Below are 20,505 nucleotides of genomic sequence, written 5' to 3' on the forward strand. Positions count from 1 at the left end.
AAATGTTGAAGCTTTAAGATTTTTTTCAGGAGACATAGTCAAGAAAACCAAGAAATTCACTAAAAGTCAAGTTGGCATAATCCTGTACTTCTTAGATAATTCTTGATTTTGGGCATATCAAAGTAGGCCCAAGAAGCCAAACCCATTATGGGATTCCCTGGACAGACTGAGACAATTTCAAGTGGCTTTCTTTTATTTTTTGTTAGTGTGAGGTACAGGCTGACATAAAGATAAGACAAAGGGTCTCCAAATAAGCTGTATCCCCAAGTCAGCCATGAGGTGTCATCTAACTTCTAAAACATTTCCAGTACTGACCTAATCTCCCAAGAATATTCTGACCCAGAATAATAAGTGTCAACTTTTCTAGGCTATTGTTAACCAGAGCAGATAACTGTGGTCTGTTAGAGACTTTCTTGGAAATGTCCTGATCCCTGCACTCTCTTGGAAATAAACCAGGAATTGGGCTAATAGGCATGAAGGAGGGGCTGGGGGAATACTACAAGGAACAAAGAAAGTTTTTCAGTAGTTTACTGATTTGAACTTAAATACTAGGCTTAGGAGAAAACACTTGACTCAGATTTTTTGTTATTGGAGAAAAGTTGTTCTGAATAGTCTATTTTATCATAAAATAGACTCTATAGCAAAGTACCTGAATAATAAGAAATCTTTTGTTATCATATGTCCTTTCATTTGTTCCTGAATTCTACCTTACGGAATTTAAATACTTTTCAAATATTCTGGAAGGCACTTAATGAAGCTAAATTGCTTTTGAGAGCTTTAGGCATATATTACTTGCTTTGCTTACAGCAAAATATACAAATTCCTTACAAAGATCTTTCACTCTGAGGCTTAAAAGTCAAAGTTTGAAAGCTCTTTTGTTTGAAAAGGGGTCAAAAATAATTAAGTTCATTCCCTTCCTGGGGCTTAAGCCAAATTCCTGGGGATTAAGCCTAGAGTTGTTGTTCAGTCTAATGAGAGAAAAGGCAAACTTTCCTCCCTTCCCCCATTTCCTGCTCCATTTCTGTGTTGACTGACCAACCCATGGGTGTAACCTTTCATCTTTACTCTGTTTCCCAGACTCCTTTATGTTTTTCCTTTGTAGCCCCATTTCCTGGACCTCTTGGGGGAAAAAAAGGCATCTTGAGATTTCTATCTGGGCCTCCTGGTCCCACTCCTTCAAACTTCCTTATCATCACTCCCTCCCACACAGACACACACTCGGTCAAAGGAATGTCTGGGCACTATATTTTCAGAATGTCCAGTGGTAAATACTATTGAAGAAAAACATTAGTCCAAGTAAATTTAAAATTCAAGTCAATTTATATTCTAATTTAATTTTAAAGCCAATTAAAAATTGTAATCATCAATACCAGGCTTCTTTGTTAACTATTACAAGTTAATTGATTAATCACTCAGATCCTCTTACACATTTGTTAAAGAATCCAGGCCTTTGAAAATATCTTTTGGGAGCGTCTGGAGATTGTTGTTTGCAAGGCTCCTGGGGGGAAAGAAAAAGAGTGAAGTAAACTGTAGTCATAAACTAAATAAATGTATTTTATGGTAAAGCTTTGTTATGAGTCCTTTGTGTTCTTCCCAGACTATACTAAATCACTTCTTCTGCTAAGATACTAGTCAGGTTCCTATGGTTGTATTTTCAGTCCTTGCCTCCTTGCTTCAACACTCACTCAATGGTACTTCATGTATCATGTTTATCATGCCCTCCCCACCCCCAAATACCAGTAACAAAACGATGCCTGGGAACTGATCTTTCTGTTTAGAACGGATAAGAGAGTCACACTCTCAGACATTGTCTAAGGGATGTCTCCCAAAGGATGACTAAATGGGTGACAGGGTCTATCCCCAAATGCCCTCTCCCCTCATGCTGCCCCTTCTCTTCCCTCCCTCCTCCTCACTTGTTCCAAAGAACAGCTTAAACCTCCAGTTGATAGAGCCAACAGCTCAGAGTTTGGTGCCTCTGTCCCTTCACCATCACATCTTTTTTTCTTTCCAAAGTACACACCTCTGTTTTCTACATTGTTTCCCTTTTAGTTCCATTCATACCCCCTTTTCCCCCAGAAAACAGCTTTCTCACAAATACCCATCCATCCATCTATCCAGCCAGCCAGCCATCTATCTTCTTCAATCGTCTCCTTCTTTCCCTTTCTTCTAGTTCTTGCCCTATTACCACAGGAATTGTTTTCTTTCTCCTTCTATTTGTTCTTTTATGAATCACTAGAATGATTTTAATCAAAGTCAAAGAGTCTTGACAGCATCAAGGAAAGAGAAATGTGTCTATATTACAGAAATGTGGACAAGCAAAGAGCAGATGCTGTCTGATGGGGAAGGGTTCTAGTTACTGGTAACTTTCTATTTTTTAACCAGCATTGTACATATTCATGTTTCATAAACTTTTCTTAGAAGTGGCCTTTTTTTTCACAATAAAAATCAAAAAGTAAAACAAAAAAAGCCTATGGTGTCAGCCTCCAAAACCCTTGAAAATGGAAATTCTCTTTAAAACACTCTTAAAAGTCTTCTGTGTCTTCCACCTCCTAACTAATTAATATGAGATTTTCCAGTGTAAACATTGACTTTTAAAACCTATTTTGAAGTTAATTATGTTGCTTTTCTGAGTTTTGAAATTACAACTAGATTGGAAAGCCTTTTTCAATGAACCTTGGCATTTAAGAATGAGAACTGAGTCGGAATGTTCCCGCCTTATCGACAGTCTATTTTGTGAAGAAGGACACAGATGTGGAGTCATTCTGAGCTTGGTTTGAATTCTGGGTCCACTATTTACTGGTTGTGTGATTTTAGTTATGCATCTTCTCTGATACTCAGATTTTTTTCATTTTTAAGTGGATGAATGAGACTCATGTGTTAAGATTGTTAGAAGTAGTAAATGAGATAAGGATGGTATCTGGCTTTTGGACTACCCTCAAAGGGCAGCTTGGAGAAAGGAGTGGGGAAAAGAAGGAAAAGGGCTTCTGCCTGTCCATTGCCCAAGACACAGCATTGAGAGAACTGACCATCTGAATGAACTGCTGCGTAGTAATAATAAAATGCTAAAGAAGACTATTCAAGAGAATGTTTCCATAACTCACCTTACTGCCTGGTGGTTGAATGAAGAGATTTCAACCAGTTCAGAGTCACTCTCAAGTTATGTGTCTCAATTTATTTTCTGGCACCATGTGCCCTAGAGTTCTCATGCTCACTTCTCCTCAGTGGACATACCTCCCCCAGAAACCAGCACACTGTCATTGGCTTCAGGGCAGGAGTTTGGAGGAGGCGGGGTCAGGGGACAGTGGGCATGAAACAGCAAGTCCTGAATTATTGCTGCCACTAGGGCTGCATAGGAAGAAGCACTTTGTTTGCATTGCTGCCCAAGGTGGTTCTTTTAAACAATGGAGGAATCTAGCAGTTTTACTTCCTGCACAAAGGAGTAGAGCTCTAGGCCTCACATGCCCCAAGTGAAGGCTAACTGCAGAAGCAGCAGGTGAGATGGTCAGAGATAGAGACTTAGAGCTCTGGGGCTTCTGGAAGAGAGAGTTGGTAATTTTTCATGACAAGATGGATTTATAATCTAACAGATTTGGGAGATGGGCTGATGAGGCAGGCTGGCCTGATGGACTGTAAAATGAGGCATTATGCTTCTTGAGGATGTCTTGTGACAGGGAGGCTCTCGCCAAGGGAACCAAAGGGTGAGGGAGGCAGTGCAGTATGAGGGGTGCCAGAGGGAAGAATGGTGGATGGATTTACTGCACTCAATCAGACCCCTCCCCTGTTCCATCACCAAAATTCAATTGAACACTGACTCCTCAAGGAGATAGGATGGAGCTTCATGACTAGGTTTGGTAAGGAGTAGGCATGAGAAGGCTGCCTGAACTCACAAAAGAAGCAGAAATAAGAGTAAGTAAGACTCAGAAATGAGAGGGAGACTTCTGGATGCCCAAGAAACATAGCTACCCTGTGTTTCTTGGAGGCCTCAGTGACATTGGGTTACATTTGGAAAAGAAGAAAGCAGGCAGCAGGATTTGGGCAGAGAATATCTTAGGGAAAGAATGCTGACAGAGCCTGGGAATTATTCTGCAAAAGATATAACAAGGTACTGATATAAAGCAACCTTCTGGCTCAGGTTGATAGGTAGGTGGTGAAGGGTGCATAGGACACATAGAAGGGATCATCAGAGCCTGAAAAGTTAAGAAAGGAAATGTGAAATGCCACTGCACAAATACTTGCTGTGGCCAGTTAGGACTTTTTACCAATTCCCAAGGAAAGAGAAATTGGAAATATTGGAGGCCATCTGCATAATTGAGAAAAGATATTTAACCTAGAATTGTCTATAGTGGCAAAAACTAGAAACAACCTACTTGCCCATTAATAAGGGATCATGTAAATAAATGATAGTTCATGCTTAATATGAAATATTTTGCAGGAGATTTTTTTAAATGAGGTAGATGTCTATGATTAGACATGAAACAATGCCTAACTAGAAAAATATGGAGTTGGAGAATAGTTGTGTAGACTGTAATTCCACCAGGGAGGGAGGATATATGTCTATAGATGCATAAAAAAAAGATCTGGAAGGAGATATAAAAACTTTTGATGGAGTTTACATCTTGGCATAGCTGGAATCTTTCACTTTTTCAATATAGATGCCTGGATTGTGAGGGTTTTAAATAATCGAGCATGTATTTTTATTTTAAATTCAGAAGAAATGAAGAATAACATTGAATTTTTAAAAGGACCCCTCTGTATATGTAATAGTTCCGTCCAGTGCGGACTCAGTCAGTCTAAACCAATTATTTGACTGCATTCATAAAGATCCAAAGTTCTAGGCTGGAATGCAGATTACTATCACGGTCAGCACTTGGGTGCCTAGGTGGCCTGAGATGGCAACTTCTTTCCTGGGATGGGCTTCAGGATGGAGCTGCCTTCTTTTTTAAAAAAATCTCTTTATTGATTAAGGTATTACATATGTGTCCTTATCCCTCCATTGTCCCCCCATCCCCCATAGTGTCTGTGTCCATTGGTTAGTCTTATATGCATGCATACAAGTCCTTTGGTTGATCTCTCCCCCTTACCTCCACCCTCCCCTACGAGATTTGACAGACTGATCAATGCTTCCCCGCCTCTGGATCTGTTTTTTGTTCATCAGTTTATGTTGCTCATCATATTCCACAAATGAGTGAGATCATGTGATATTTATCTTTCTCTGACTGTCTTATTTCACTTAGCATAATTGGAGCCGCCTTCTTTACCACGATTCCCACATGGCTTAAAGGCCCTCATATCTGGGGGAGTTTAGGACTACAGTCAGGCCAGGCTTGGAACCATCCCTGTGGGTTCCTTGTACGAGCTCAAAGTTAGCCTTCAGGAGGGTCTGGAGCCTCCAAAAAAACCATCAAAGGCATGTGGGGGCTTAAGAGAGATTCTCTGCAGGGAGAGCTACTGAGGACTCTGGGCCAGGGCTACCAGGAAGAAAAAGAGGTAAACCCTGTGATGCTAACTTATGCAAAAAAATGGGAATAGAATGAGATCTGGTGTCTATTTGGTTATATCAACAACTGGAGATATTGAGACAGCATTTCTGGGGTTAGCATTAGTGTTATTTTGGGGGTTGATGTTAGCATTATTAGATTATTCAGATCCCATCTCTACATTGAGTTTTGCCACTGGAAAGCAAAATGGAAAATCAATTCATTCATTTTCCTCCGTTTCTTCTTTCCCTCCACCTGCCCTCCTTTTCCACAGAGTTACAATTTAATATTATCATTCCCTTTTCCTCAGTGGAAGCTCTGGTTGAAATATGTTCTGTATCTTTTGTAAAACTGGTTGTAGCTATTATTATTATTATTATTGTTATTATTATTATTATTTGCATTATTTAGAGCAGTGTAGTGGTTGGGTCTCAAGTAGACAAGGGATTAAATTTTAGCTTCATCACTCTCAGGAGTGTGTCTTTAGACAATTAAATTTAACCTTTCTGGGTTTCTGTGTTGACATCTGCAAAACTGAGCAAAGAAAACCTATTTCATTTATTGTGAAAATTAACACCTGTAGCTACAAATATTTTTATACACATACTTTGAAATAGTTTCCAGAAAAATTTTATCTGCAGGTGAATTTTTTGTTTTGTTTTGTTAATCCTCATCGGAGGATAATTTTCTATTGATTTCTAGAGAGAGTAGAAGGGAGGGGGAGAGACAGAGAAAGAGAAACATCAATGAGAGAGAGATACATCAATTGCTTGCCTCCCACAGGCGCCTCACCTGGGGCTGGTTGTTGAGCCTGCAACAGAGATACATGCCCTTGACCAGAATCAAGACCCTTCAATCTGCAAGTTGATGTTCTATCCTCTGAGCCAAACTGGCTAGGGCTCTGCAGCTGAATTTTTATGCCTTATGTCAGATGTCAAGACCACAAAATCAATCTTTTTCATTGTGGTTGATGTCAAAACCGGTAATATTTAATATCTAAGCACTTTTAAATGCTCAACTCAGGAGGATGAGATACCTTTCTGTCTTTTTGAGTAGAAAGAACTCTATGCCTTGTATTCTTAAATGTTCCATCTTTTACTGATATCTATCTATATCTATGTTCTATCTATGTATAACAGACCACATGTACACATATATACATACATATATACACAAACATATGTAATAGCTATTATTATTATTTCTTCACTTCAATAAAATTTGGAAAGTACAAGAAAAAATTTTAAAGAAGGAAAACAATAATTATTCTGGCAGAGGCAACCACTGTTAAGATTTTGTCATATTTTGTTTTAATCATTAATACAAAGCCCATCTCATGGGGACATTAATGTGGAAAACAGGTGTGTCCAGAGAGCCAGACTACTAGTCCCCAAGTCTTAAGACCTCTGTCTCCTCTAGTGGAAGCCTAGATTGGTGTGAGACAGCTTCTTCCTCTGCAAGTCTTTTTGCTGGGCAAGGGTCAAGTCAGTGCTGGATATTAAAACTGAATATGAATACTATCAGCAATAAGAGGAAGAAAACTTAAAATAATGAGGGAGAGAGAGGCAAGGACATAGAGGTATAGCTACTAGAGTTGACAGGAAAAAGATTTTCTACATGGTACGATGGAAGGAAACCAGGCTACTGCCCAAGCTGACCCATTGCCTGTCAGCCTGACTTCAGGGTTCCCTGGACTCAGCAGCAGAGCACGGTGCCAACAGTATGGGCCCCGGAATCACATATCTGGGTTTGAGCTCTGGCTGTTTCCCTTTCTACAAAGGGAATGATCACTTGGTAGAATGATATCCAGGCTCTATTTTAGCTCTAAAATCACATCTGTATACTTTTCACTGTGGGAGGCATATGGCTTAATTTTAATAATAATAAAATGATACTCAGAGAGCTAATACTTTAAGCTCCATAGATAAGAGTCAGAGAGTCTGGCCATGGGTTTTTATAGAGGGTAGGAGTGCACTGGAATATCTGCAGGGGGTGGATGAGTAGGACTGATTGGGAGAGGGGTGAAGATAAAGCAATGAGAAGTTGAGAAACATTGCATCAGTGTTAATTTTTTAAGGATGATTCTGTGGTGTTACTGGAAGGACTCTTACCACTGCCTCCCCAGTGCCTGGCGCAAAGTAAGCCCTCAATAGATACTTTGAAATGAATGAATGAATGGGGCAGGGTGGGGAGGAGGAGAGGAAGGGCAGCAATCTAGACAAAGAAAAAAGCAGAGGCCCCTTGTACCAAGGCACTGAGCTAAGGAGAAAGTGCAGAGCCCTGTGAATTACTGTGGTCACCCCCCTCATGTGACACGGACCCAAAAGTGCCCTCGCTCCTCTTAGCCTCACCTTGGTAATAATTCCAAAGCACTGGGGAAGCTCTTTAAAGCGTGTCTTCAAGTAAACACCTTGCTCTAGGTCCAGAAAACTGCCCAAATAAACCTCTAGTTGCTTTGAGCCAGCTGAGAAGATTCAAGCATTCTCAATGTCAGCCTTTCCTTCCCAGCAGAGATAATGACCATTCCTCCACTTCGGTTTTTTCATGGTTAACCTGAGAAATCCTCTGATAATGACTGTGGAAACTACTGGAAAGTCTTCTCCCTAAAGCAGACCGGACTGGCTCAGACAGCACGTTTGTTTCAGTTCCACTGGGCTCTGCTGCTAAGAAAGCATCGCCCACAGCCATCTGGGTGCTCCCAAACTCCCCACAGTGCAGATCCTCGTTTGAGTTGGTGTCTCACTGAATTTGTGGTGCTTCAAGTGCAGTTATTTTAATTGCATACAAAATGTTTAAAGGGCATAAATACACGGCAGCATTTGGAATCCTGATCGGGGGCCAATAGAGAGGTCAGGCAGCGAGTTTACTGCATACCAGGCTCTGTTCTAAGCACTTTGCAAAAATTAACTCACTCTCATAACAACCTTAGGATCTAGGTACTTCTAAGTACATTATTATCCCAGCCCCCATTCTTATAGATGATTATTATCACCTTCATTTCACACATAAGAAATGTGAGGCACGATGAGGCTAAGAAACCTCTGATGTCCTCCAGCTGGTAAGGGGTAACATCAGGCTTTGCACCCAGGCAGTCTGGTGGCACAGATCACCCTCTTAGCCACAACATCTCACTGCCTCTCTACATGCATGTCCTTGTGAAGGCTGAAATGAAGACATGCTGCCTGACTGGGAGCACACAGGCACCTTAGTTTGGGGACTTCTGTTAATAGGTTTTGTACTCCCACAGTGCTGAGCAACCAGGAGGTGCTTCACAGCATGTACAGATTGATGACAGTTTTCCCCAAATGCATGCAAATATCCCGCCTCCACTGAGCCCTAGCCACGGTGACACTTATGGGATGCCCAGGGGAATCATTACTAAAAAGCTCAGGGGTATTAACAGAAACCAGTTAATGTTGACAGATTTTGTCATCATTGGCCATCAACTATTTTTTAATTATTTTCCCCTGATTTCAAAAGTAATACATGGTCATCAGAAAAATTCAAACCTTACTGAAATATATAAACTATTTAAACATTTAAGTTAATCATATATAACGTTAGGACAGTATCTAAAATAAAATAATTGAGAGAGGATTTGACTTGCTTTGAAAGGACTTAAATATAAAGAGCTCTCCCCTTTTTAAGGGCTAGTTTGAGAGGCAGGGGTTCATAGAATAATTTTTAAGTTGTCTATAAATGTCTCTTTAGAAGATAAGTCTATTGAGACATGTATAAGAAGGTGAGATAAGTTCATTGCTTTTTTTTTTTTTTTTTAGTTCATTGCTTTTTTAGGAGCTAACTGAACTTCTATACATTCTAGCCTAACATTAAAGCTGCTCCGAAGGACCTATCTGAGCATTTATAGAAGTTCAGTTAGCTCCTAAAAATGCTCAGATAGGTCCTTCGGAGCAGCTTTAATGTTAGGCTAGAATGGGAACTACTTGGATCTAAAATATATGTGTAATCCCAACTATTTGCTTTTGAAAATTAAGAGTGAGGGTAGGGCCTCTGTCTTCAGGATCTTATCTTTCTTCCATAGCCATGGTTGCTCCTCAAATCATGTCCCATGGAAGGATCCACTAGCTCAACAGCTTTCTGGTCCTGCTACAACTGCCATGGTGAAGAGGGCACTGGGTGGCTCAGTGAAGACCTTGGGAAACTTCTGGCTTTGCCGCTTACTAAAGTGGGAGCTTAAACTCAGAGTGCTTCTTCATGCTCTTATTTGTCAACAGGGGTAGTGCTACTGTGCCGTCTCTTTCTTAAGGCCATCAGGAAACGAATGAGGTCAAGAATATGAAAAAGGTTTGTAAACTCTTCCTGCAGCATATGCAAGTTAGAGGGCGAGGCGATTATTCCTCACTGCTTGAATATCTGCCTTTGGGAAGAATTAGTCTTAGGTGGAGAAAAGTGCACTCTGAAACCTAAAATCTTAAAAAAGGAAGTTAATGGCTCAAACAAATGTCAGATTTATTTATAAGTGGTAATTAATGGAAAATGAACTTGATGTACTGAGCAGTCAGAGGAACATTTGGGTTTCAAATCCTCTCTACCCATCATCTCTCCTGGAAAGGAAAAAAAGTAAGAAGGAAAAGAGGAAGGAAGGAAAGAGGGGAGAAAGGAGAGAATAAGAAACGAGCAGAAATAAATAACTCGGGGGCAAAGGCACCAGAGAGAACATATTTGTCCAATTCCTCTTGTTTGAGCTCCTCCAGGTTGGAACTAGATCTTCTTCATCTTTGTGTGGCACATCCTAGAGACTATTTAGAATGAATCATATGGCATTGCCATTTTTATAGACAAAAACAGTCTAATATTGGCAATGCCATATGAGTCAACCCCCAGTGTTAGATAAAGATACAAGAGATCTAAGGGTTATATTCACTCAGTCAGTTTTAACCTGTTCCCATAAATACCTCTTTCCCATTTCCAGGACCTGGCCAGAGAGGTGGGATTTCCCTTTCACTGTTTGACCCTTAAGATTCATGCCTCTCTCTTTTAACGCTGCCTTTGGTGTTCTCTTGAACTTAGCAATTTCTAAATATTAAGTACATGCTGTACTAATGTCCCTTTCTTATGGTCTTCATATCTCTACAGAGAGGCCTCATTATGAGCCAAATTTAAATTTCCATTTTAGTTGATAGATATAATAGGCTCTAGTCAAACAAATAGATACTCTTCACTATGGTGTGTACAGATTTTTTTCTTTCCTTCTTTCCTCCCTCTTATTCCCTCCCTCCTTTATCCTCCCCCTCCTCGCCCTTTTTTCTTCCTTTCCCTCCCTTCCTTCTTTCCTTCTTCCCTCCTTCCCTCTCTCCCTCCCTCCTCCCTCCCTCTCTTCCTGCCTCCCTCCCGCCTTTCCTTCTTTCCTTCCTTCCCTACTGGCTGAGCTAGGTAGACTTGAGTGAACTAAGAGGCATGGCAAGGCTTATATCATGGGTTCCCAGAGAGGACCCTGGACAGAGGCTATGTTGAATGGGATTTATGTGAATCAAGTAGATCTCTAAGTGGTGGTCATGAACTTCAGCTCCTCCTTCCATATATTTGTTTCTTTTATTTACTTTTGCCTGAAAGACCAGGTTTGACAGTGTTTGGCATAACGTTCACACCATCACAAGAATTTTTGCATCACACTGTGCAGAGCAGCATTGCAAATGCTGTTTTTATCATAATGACTATATACAGAAGCTTTGGAAGGTACAATGATTTTATAAAATACAGTGGGCCATCAGTTCCTCCTTGATGCAAATCCAAACAGCAGTAGAGACAGGGCCTGGTAGAGGTAGCATGATGACCAGGTGGACACACTAGGATGTAGGCTCAAAGGGCAGGCATTGTTATCTGCTTTGTTCCCTGCTGTACCTGGGGCCTAGAGCAGAGCTGGGAATGAGATGTTGTGAGGGAGCAGCTAAAAGTTGAAAGAAGAGCACTTAGACCTTTAAGGCATCTTTATCTGAACTAATGAGACACATAGTGGGCACTCAGAAATAGTTGTTAAAGGGATGAACAGGCATTGTGGTTCAACTATTAAGTTGAGGTTATCGTAATTCCATAACTACTCAGTTTACTAGTCATATATCCCCTCCAAGCCTCTGTTCCCTCATTTATAAAAATGGGGATTATTGTGCCTTTCTGGCAGGACAGTTGAGAAGATTAAATGAAAATTCATGTAAAGCATAATGACCAATATAATAGTAGTCACTTGTAAATGTTAGTGTCTTTTCTTCCCATGCCCTTGTAGTTTTCTGAAGATTACATCTGTGTGTATGTGAGTGTGTGTGTGTGTGTGTGTGTGTGTGTGTGTGTGTGTGTGTGTGTGTAAGGGGGCAGGGAGGCCAGGAGAAACAAATTATTTGGTTCATATTGATCAGGATTTCTCAAACTCAGCTCAGCACAATGCCATTTTAGGCTGTAGAATCCTTTGTTGTGGGGGCTGTTCTGTGCACTGTAGGATATTTAAAAGTATCGCTGCTTCCATCTACTAGAAGCAGTTACTCCCTCCAGGCTTGACAACCCAACATGTCCAAACATGTCTCTAGATATTGCTGAATGTTCCCTAGGAAGCAAAATTGCCTCCTGTTAAGAACAATGGACTCTAATCACCCATTGAATAATTAAATATTTCAATTTATAAACAAGTTGTCAGGTACTATGTACAGTTGCCTATGGTTATAATATATGTTTAAATATATATAAAGTCAGGGTATATACAGAAAAAGAAATAAGCAAAATATCAAATTAAGCTATACAATCAACCCATAATTATCCATGAAGTGAATAATGATTTAGATAATAAGAACGTTATTTCAGTCACACAATTGCCCTGCATTAGATTGGTTTAGACTCATCATATTAATAGCAGTCAATTTCCTGGACACACACCGGCTAATACAAGTGTGCATGAAGAGATACAAGTGTGCATGGAGAGAAATTGTTTGCATTTCTTAAATGTTCATGGATACCCACAAAGTGCCCACTTTAACCACAGGTTATTAGCAAACTTAAGAAGTAATAGCAACTTTCATACTTACAGGTGAATTAATGACTTCAGTCCCCGGAAAGTATGTCTTGAAATGGACTTGATGTTGTTGTTTTCTATGAATCTGCAATAGGTTATAACATTTTTTTTGTCAGCCAGCTGTAAAAATCTGAGAGCACTTGTCCTGAATCATTATGTTAAAAAATGTTGTTGTTGTTTTTACTTACAAATACTCTAAATGTGGAAGACCAATAAAAGCATCATCACTGATCACATCAAAGGAGTTCGATGTGAATAACCTGCCCAGAAAAAGTACACAATGAAAATGGTTAAACTGACAGATTGTCAATTTATGCTGCTTTATCTCTCAAAGAAACGAGTGGGAGTTGTGTACAGAAAAATGTCTGGATGTCTGCCTTCTAAAGTGTTATTTATTTAGGTAATTTTTGTAGCTTTTTTAAAATCCCCAATTATCTCCTAACCAAATGCTCATCCAGGAAGGCGGGCTTTGTGATGGATGTCACATGCCCTCGGTAACTTTTTGAGATACAATTTGGGCACTATAACAGCCAAATCAACATTTTATGCATTTTCATGAAAACACACACACACAAAAATACACTAGGAATCTTTCCTTTGCCCGAAAAACTTCTGGAACATTATGACCAGCCCAAACAATGGTGCTTCTGGGTTTTAAGCCACTATGATATCTCTTAGATGAGCCATTGACACTGGCTCAATGAATATCAACTAACCTCCTTCTATGAAAATAGAACAGGAATTTCAGAGGGAAGGTGGGGGTGGGGATGGGAGATTAATTGGGGAATTTATATGCATATATGCATAGCCCATGGACACAGACAATAGTGTGGTGAAGGCTTGGGAAAAGCGGGTGCAGGAGAGAGGGAGTCAATGGGGAAAAGAAACAAAAATAAAAACAAAAAATCCAAAGGGGACACCTGTAATACTTTCAACAATAAAGATAAATTAAAAAAATAAATAAATAAACTTAAAGAACAGAACAGGCTGAAGGTGTGAAATAATGAGGCTTAGGAAGAGTCTTAGATCCAGTTTATTACTAAATAGTTGAAAAGAACACTAACTTGGACAAATTTATTTGCAATTTCAAAATCCACAGGGATTTGGTTTCAAAATTACCAATGAAAAGGAACATTAACCAGCAGTCCTCACACCCTGTCGAACTCTTTGGAAAACTTGCCAATTTCCTGAATTGGGAGGCTTAAAAGAGGTGATCATAGGCTAAACAACACGAAGAGGGTTTTTGGTTTTTAGAGTGAGCATTAATTTTTGGAAATCGCTAGATAAAATATTGATACAAATGAAAAATAAGGTTTTAAATGTACTGATGACAAATTTATAATAACATTCAGTCTACATGTTAAGTTTCTTGTGCAGGGGAATCTCATATTCCATCTGTAACTATTGTCCAAAATGTAACCATGATCATGGACCAGACCAGATGTTAGACATAATTTGACAATTCACATCTCATATATACTGTTTAATTGCACTATTAAAAGTTCAATATTCTGTTATAACATTTTTGACTTTACTTTTGTAGTATAGCGATTAAAAATAACACACACTAACTAGTTTAGTGACTTCATCTCTCTGAGCTTGTTAACTAAGGAGATTAAAAGGAGGAGACCTCGCTTTCTGAACATTTATGAATAACTTATTTGATATCTGGAATTGCTTCAAAATAATCAGGGGAGGAGACAGCAGTGGCTTAGAGGTGAATTGAGCATGAGGTGATAATTTTTGAAGCTGAAAAATGAGTACATGGGAGTGAACTTTATTATTTCTACTTTTTATATGCTTATATGCTTGAAATTTTTCATAAAAATGGGAAACATGAACCAAGCAAATGAAACTAGATGATCTCTTGCACTTCTTCCAAAATTATCAATCCTGGAGTGATTTGTATTCTCTTTTACCTTCCTCCCTCCTGTGTCATAGCTTTATACTCAAGTAATTCACCACTGAAAATCAACACTGATGAATAGTCATACATTTTAGGTGCCCTTAGTTATTAAAACAAATTCAAGTGTGTATGATTTTAGTCACAACATTGTCAATTGCCTCCTCTTACTTCATGGTTCTGTAAAACAAGAAGATTATGTGCCTTTACTCCAAGATAAGCTAACATCCAAAGACTTCCTAAGGCTCCAGATTTTCATTTCATTCTGTACAGACAGCATCAGGGGTGGAGAGAATGGAATAAGGCAGAAATAGATACAGAGAAATACTTCCCATGCTCACTGGTTTGCCAACTGTCCTGTGGGTGGACCAGCAACTTCATAATCATGCACTTCAAGTCACCAGAAGAAATAGCTTCTCTCACTAGTTCCCCTTATGTTGAATCAGATGTAAAACAGAGTGGGAAATGGATATTAGTGGGCAGAACCTGCCCACACATGCCAGGGAAATAAAACATAGGTATTTCCACTAGAATTTTTATCTGCTTGTTTTTACTTATCCCTAGCATATATAATACTACCTGTGCCATAATGGACACTGAATAAATATTTGTTAAACAAAGAGGAATTCACTCTACATTAAATTCTGGGCATTACCACATTACTAGGTTGGTAAGAGCAAGGACTTATCCTTATTTGCTTTTGTGTCCCCAGCCCTGAGCACAGTTTCTGGCTGAATAATATTTGTTGAACTAGATTTCAAGGATTAAACCTCTGGTTAAAACTTCAACTACATACAAAAATATGGATGACTTCCACAAATTTAAGTCAAGGGAAAGAAAACAGAGCACAGTGAAGTATCTCCAATAGTATAGGACCTATAAGATAATACTTACATAAGCAACAAAACCCAGCAAAACTGATTTATGCCGGCAGAAGTCAGGATAGTGGTTACTCTAGGAGGCAAGTAGTAACTGGAAGGAGACACAAGGGGAGTCTTTGGGAATAGTTATAATGTTTGGTTTCTGGGTGCTGGTTATAAGAATGTTCACTTTATTGAAAAATCATGGCAGGGGATGAGTTAAATAGGCAGAGCACAGAGGATTTTAGGGCAGTAAAAATACTCTGTATGACACTGTAATGATGGATACATGTCATTATACATTTGTCCAAACCCATAGAATGTACAACACCAAGAGTGAACCCCAGTGTAGACTATGGACTCTGGGCGATAATGTAAGTTCAATCAATTGTAACATATCTATCACTCTGCTGGGGAAGTTGGTAACGGATGACGCTATACATGGGTCAGGGCAGGGGTTATATAGGAAATCTCTAAGCCAGTGGTTCTCAACCTTTCTAATGCCGCGACCCTTTAATACAGTTCCTCATGTTGTGGTGACCCCCAACCATAAAATTATCTGTGTTTTCCGATGGTCTTAGGCGACCCTGCTAGCGGTTCCCCGCTGCTGTAGAGCCTAAGACCATCGGAAAACACAGATATTTACAGTATGATTCATAACAGTAGCAAAATTACAGTTATGAAGTAGCAACGAAAATAATTTTATGGTTGGGGTCACCACAACATGAGGAACTGTATTAAAGGGTCGCGGCATTAGGAAGGTTGAGAACCACTGCTTAAGCCTTCTCAATTTTTCTGTGAACCTAAAACTGCTCTAAAAATATGAAGTTTTAATTTTTAAAAGTTGAGATGTATACTTAGGGTATATGCACTTTTCTTTATTTTTTAAATTATTTTTATTGATTTCAGAGAGGAAGGGAGAGGGAGAGAGAGAGAGAAACATCAATGATGAGAGAGAATCATTGATTGGCTGCCTCCTGCACACCCCACTCTGGGGATCGAGTCCACAACCCCGGCATCTGGCCTGACTGGGAATCGAACCATGACACTCAACCACTGAGCCATGCAGACCAGGCCTGCACTTTTCTTTATGTATATGATATTTCGATAAAAAGTTTCCTTATAAAAGTGAAAAATGTTCCCTTTGTCTGAGATAATAATGAATATCAGTCCTTCAATTCTAAATTCAGTTGTGGTTTTCTGTGGACAAGGATTCCATGGATAAGGATGTGTAAAATTATACATGCATTCTAAATCAGTTGAGTGGGCTATCCATTTTATTGTCCTCTGTAACACTAAAAAGACTTTACAAGCGCATGTCCTATAAAGTGGATGAAACTCTGATCCTTAATATTTTTATGGATTCTTCTGAATACATTTGATTTCAATATTATAACTTGTTTTTGTATCACATATGTTAAAGAATCCCACAGTCTGTGATAAGAAAAACTGTGCCCACCCATCCCATCTGCACATACAATAGACTTGGGGCAGCCCAGGTATCTGTGCTTTATACCATACAACTTCTGTCTCTCTCCTCAGATTATTAGGGCAAGAAGGACTCAGCTTCGGAGGAGAAACCAAGATGGCGGCATAGGTAAGCACCTAAACTGCTGCCCCGCACAACAATTTCAAAACTACAACTAAAAGACAGAACAGACACCATCCAGAACCACAGGAAAGCTGGCTGAGTGGAAATTCTACAACGAGAAGGAAAGAGGAAAGCTCACGGAGAAGGAGCAGCAAAGGGCTAAGGTATGGAGACACGCGCGTGCGTGCGCAAAGAGGAAGGGCGGTGGAGTGCCTGGCTGGCTTTCTCTGACGGGAGGGGGAAGGAAACCCCCGAGTGCACTGAACCCCAGTTCCGACTGCACTGAACCTCAGTTCCGGGCGAAACCCCGTGGACCCAGGCTCATACAGGGGGAGTTTGGACTGTCAGGTAGAGAGAAAGGCACACGGAGACTCGGAGACTTGGAGACTCAGGGGAGCCACAGTGGCAGGGGTCTGGAGGCGCGAGTGCGCACAAAGACTGACTGTGGAGGTTACCACAGGCTATCCCTAGCAGAAGGGAGTCGGAAGCTCCTGACTGCACTGAACCCCAGTTCTGACTGCACTGAACCGCAGTTCCAGGCGAGCCCCTGGGGACCCACGCTCTTACGGGGGAAATCTGGACTGTAAGGCGGAAACTCAGGAACCACGGAAGGCAGAGGTCTGGAGACTCGTGCGCAAGGGCAGGGCTGACGGGAAGCCAAGACTGTCTGCTCTGCCCTGAGACTCCACCCCTTCCAAGCTGAGCATAGAGGCTTTTGCAATCTGGCAAGGCTAATCCTATAAGGCTGTCTCCAGCACTGGAAATCTCCCAGTGTAGACACAGCTGATCCTCACAGCCAACTGGCCTGCAGGTCAATTCCTCCCAGTGATACCAACAACAATCAAGACTTAACTACAACAAGGCTGTACACACAGTCCACAAAGGGGTGCACCAAGAGTGTCCACCTCAGGTTAACTGGGGAGGCCGACCCACTGAGCCATATAGGCAACCTAGCACACAACTCAGGGAAGCAGTGAAAAATGGGGAGACGAAGAAACAGATCACAAACTAAAGAAATGGAGGAAAACAAACGACTGGATATAGAATTCAAAACCACGGTTATAAGGCTTTTCAAGAATATCCTAGAAAAGGCCGATAAATATAATGAGACCCTCGAAGATATGAAAAATGACCAACTAGAAATTAAACATACACTGACTGAAATAAAAAATATTATACAGAGACCCAACAGCAGACTAGAGGAACGCAAGAATCAAGTCAAAGATTTGAAATACAAAGAAGCAAAAAACACTCAACCGGAAAAGCAAAAACAAGAAAAAAGAATCCAAAAAGTTGAAGATAGTGTAAGAAGCCTCTGGGACAACTTCAAGCATACCAACATCAGAATTATAGGGGTGCCAGAAGAAGACAGACAGCAAGATACTGAAAACCTATTTGAAGAAATAATGACTGAAAACTTCCCCGACCTGGTGAAAGAAATAGACTTACAAGTCCAGGAAGCACACAGAACCCCAAACAAAAGGAATACAAAGAGGACCATACCAAGACACATCATAATTAAAATCCCAAGAGCAAAAGACAAAGAGAGAATATTAAAAGCAGCAAGAGAAAAACAGTTAATTACCTACAAGGGAGCACCCATACGACTGTCAGCTGATTTCTCAACAGAAACTATGCAGGCCAGACGGGAGTGGCAAGAAATATTCAAAGTGATGAATAGCAAGAACCTACAACCTAGACTACTCTACCCAGCAAAGCTATTATTCAGAATGGAAGGTCAGATAAAGAGCTTCACAGATAAGAAAAAGCTAAAGGAGTTCATCACCACCAAACCAATATCATATGAAATGCTGAAAGGTATTCTTTAAGAAGAGGAAGAAGAAAAAAGTAAAGAGAAAAATTATGAACAACAAATACATATCTATCAATAAGTGAACCTAAAAATCAAGTGAATTAAAAATCTGAGGAACAGAATGAACTGGTGAATATAATAGAATCAGGGGCATAGAAAGGGAGTGGACTGATAATTCTCAGGGGGAAAGGGGTGTGGGGAGTGCAGGAAGAGACTGGACAAAAATCGTACACCTATGGATGAGGACAGTGTGGGGAGAGGTAAGGGCAAAGGGTGGGGTGGGAACCAGTGGAGGGGAGCTATGGGGGGGAAAAGGAGAAACAATTGTAATAATCTGAACAATAAAGATTTATTAATTTTTTTTTTTTAAAGGACTCAGCTTCTTACCCAGAGTAGCTAATTCTAAGGTTGGTCAGCATGGCATAGCCCAAGTAGCCTGGATCAAAAAGATGAGTTGGACTAGGAATGAGTTGGACTGGGATGGGGTTTAGGAATCAGCAGAAATGGAGCCAGCTGGCAGAAGAGCTGGAGGAGAAAGGATGCCTTTGGGTTGAGTTAAATCCATGGCAGGCAGAAGTGTGTACAAGACACACTTAGGAGAGAGCACAATGTGAATAAGATGTGTGTGCAAAAGGGAGGTGTGTGTGAAGGCTGGAGCAGTGAGCCCTCTAGATCTGTGTTCAATCCTAAACCAGTATTTCTCAATCTTGGTCACACTTGGAATGACCTGGTGAACTTTAAAAATACTGGTACCTGTTCTCAACCTTAGGGATTCTGGTTACATTCTATGCCTGGGGAGCAGAGGACAGAGAATGAGGATCCAGCTACATCAGAAGAAGGTCAAAGCTAAGGCTGCCCATCATCCAGCTGAGAGGGCAGAGGTGGGAGTCCACAGAAGTGAAAGTACTGGACAGGCACATGCGTCAGTGCCAAGACTGATTGGTCACTGACGCACTTTCCTACTTTGCTTCTCATCTCTTCTAGGGACTAGGAAGGAGCACTCTGAAGAGGGAATCAGGAAGCCTTGGTTGTAATTCCCACATGGCCATGAATCCTCTGAGTGGCCTTGAGCATGTTACTCCTCCTTTCTATATCATCAAATCAAAGGTCTAGACTAGATAACTTTTTTTTTTTAATATATTTTATTGATATTTCACAGAGAGGAAGGGAGAGGGATAGAGAGCTAGAAACATCGATGAGAGAGAAACATCGATCAGCTGCCTCCTGCACACCTCCCACTGAGGATGTGCCCGCAACCAAGGTACATGCCCTTGACCGGAATCGAACCCGGGACCTTTCAGTCCGCAGGCCGACGCTCTATCCACTGAGCCAAACCGGTTTCGGCTAGATAACTTTTTAGGTCACTTCTAGCTTGAAAGATGCATGATTCTTTACTTGAAGCGTTGTGGGCTTCATTCATGCAATAGTAGCTATGGGCTTTGCATGGGGAGTGGTAAGTCTACAGATGGCTGCATGGGAATGGTAACCCTGCTGAGAAAATTTTTCTTTGTCTCAAATCAGAGTGTTCAAATGGTCATGCCAGGGTCCCATGGCTCTAACGACACCCACTTCTTCAAATTCTGTCTAGTCATCTGTGACATCTTGATTACCATCAGAATTGTCATTGGCCCATGGGTGGGCTGTATCCTGGCTTCCAACCCAAAGCAGATTCTCCTGGCTAAGAAGGGGAGATAATTTAGGGGGCTGTCCCATACAATATCCTCTCCCCTGGATGAGGACCATTCTGGATGAAGAAGAGAAGAGTGAGCACTAGGTTGTCACTTGAAGACCACATTGATTAGATATAGAATAAAGAATCTAGTTTCTAATCTTGTAGCTGCCA

General features: G+C 40.6%; 1 protein-coding gene across 2 annotated transcripts in view; it reads right to left on the reverse strand.

Annotated features, from left to right (window-relative positions):
* Window positions 1-20,505, reverse strand: part of LGI1 (leucine rich glioma inactivated 1) — a gene marked incomplete at its 5' end in the record, with an annotated part of 40,870 nt that overhangs the window by 7,501 nt on the left and 12,864 nt on the right. Inside the window, 3 exons of one of the 2 annotated variants that reach the window (XM_080687606.1) lie at window positions 1,427-1,498; window positions 12,509-12,580; window positions 12,684-12,755. In XM_080687606.1, coding sequence (XP_080543732.1) covers window positions 1,427-1,498; window positions 12,509-12,580; window positions 12,684-12,755 — 216 coding nt within the window. The remainder of the gene's footprint in view (window positions 1-1,426; window positions 1,499-12,508; window positions 12,581-12,683; window positions 12,756-20,505) is intronic. The other variant, XM_080687607.1, reaches the window with a different exon arrangement.

Source organism: Plecotus auritus (genome assembly GCF_963455305.1).
Source record: "Plecotus auritus genome assembly, chromosome: 9".
NCBI classification, from domain to species: domain Eukaryota; kingdom Metazoa; phylum Chordata; class Mammalia; order Chiroptera; family Vespertilionidae; genus Plecotus; species Plecotus auritus.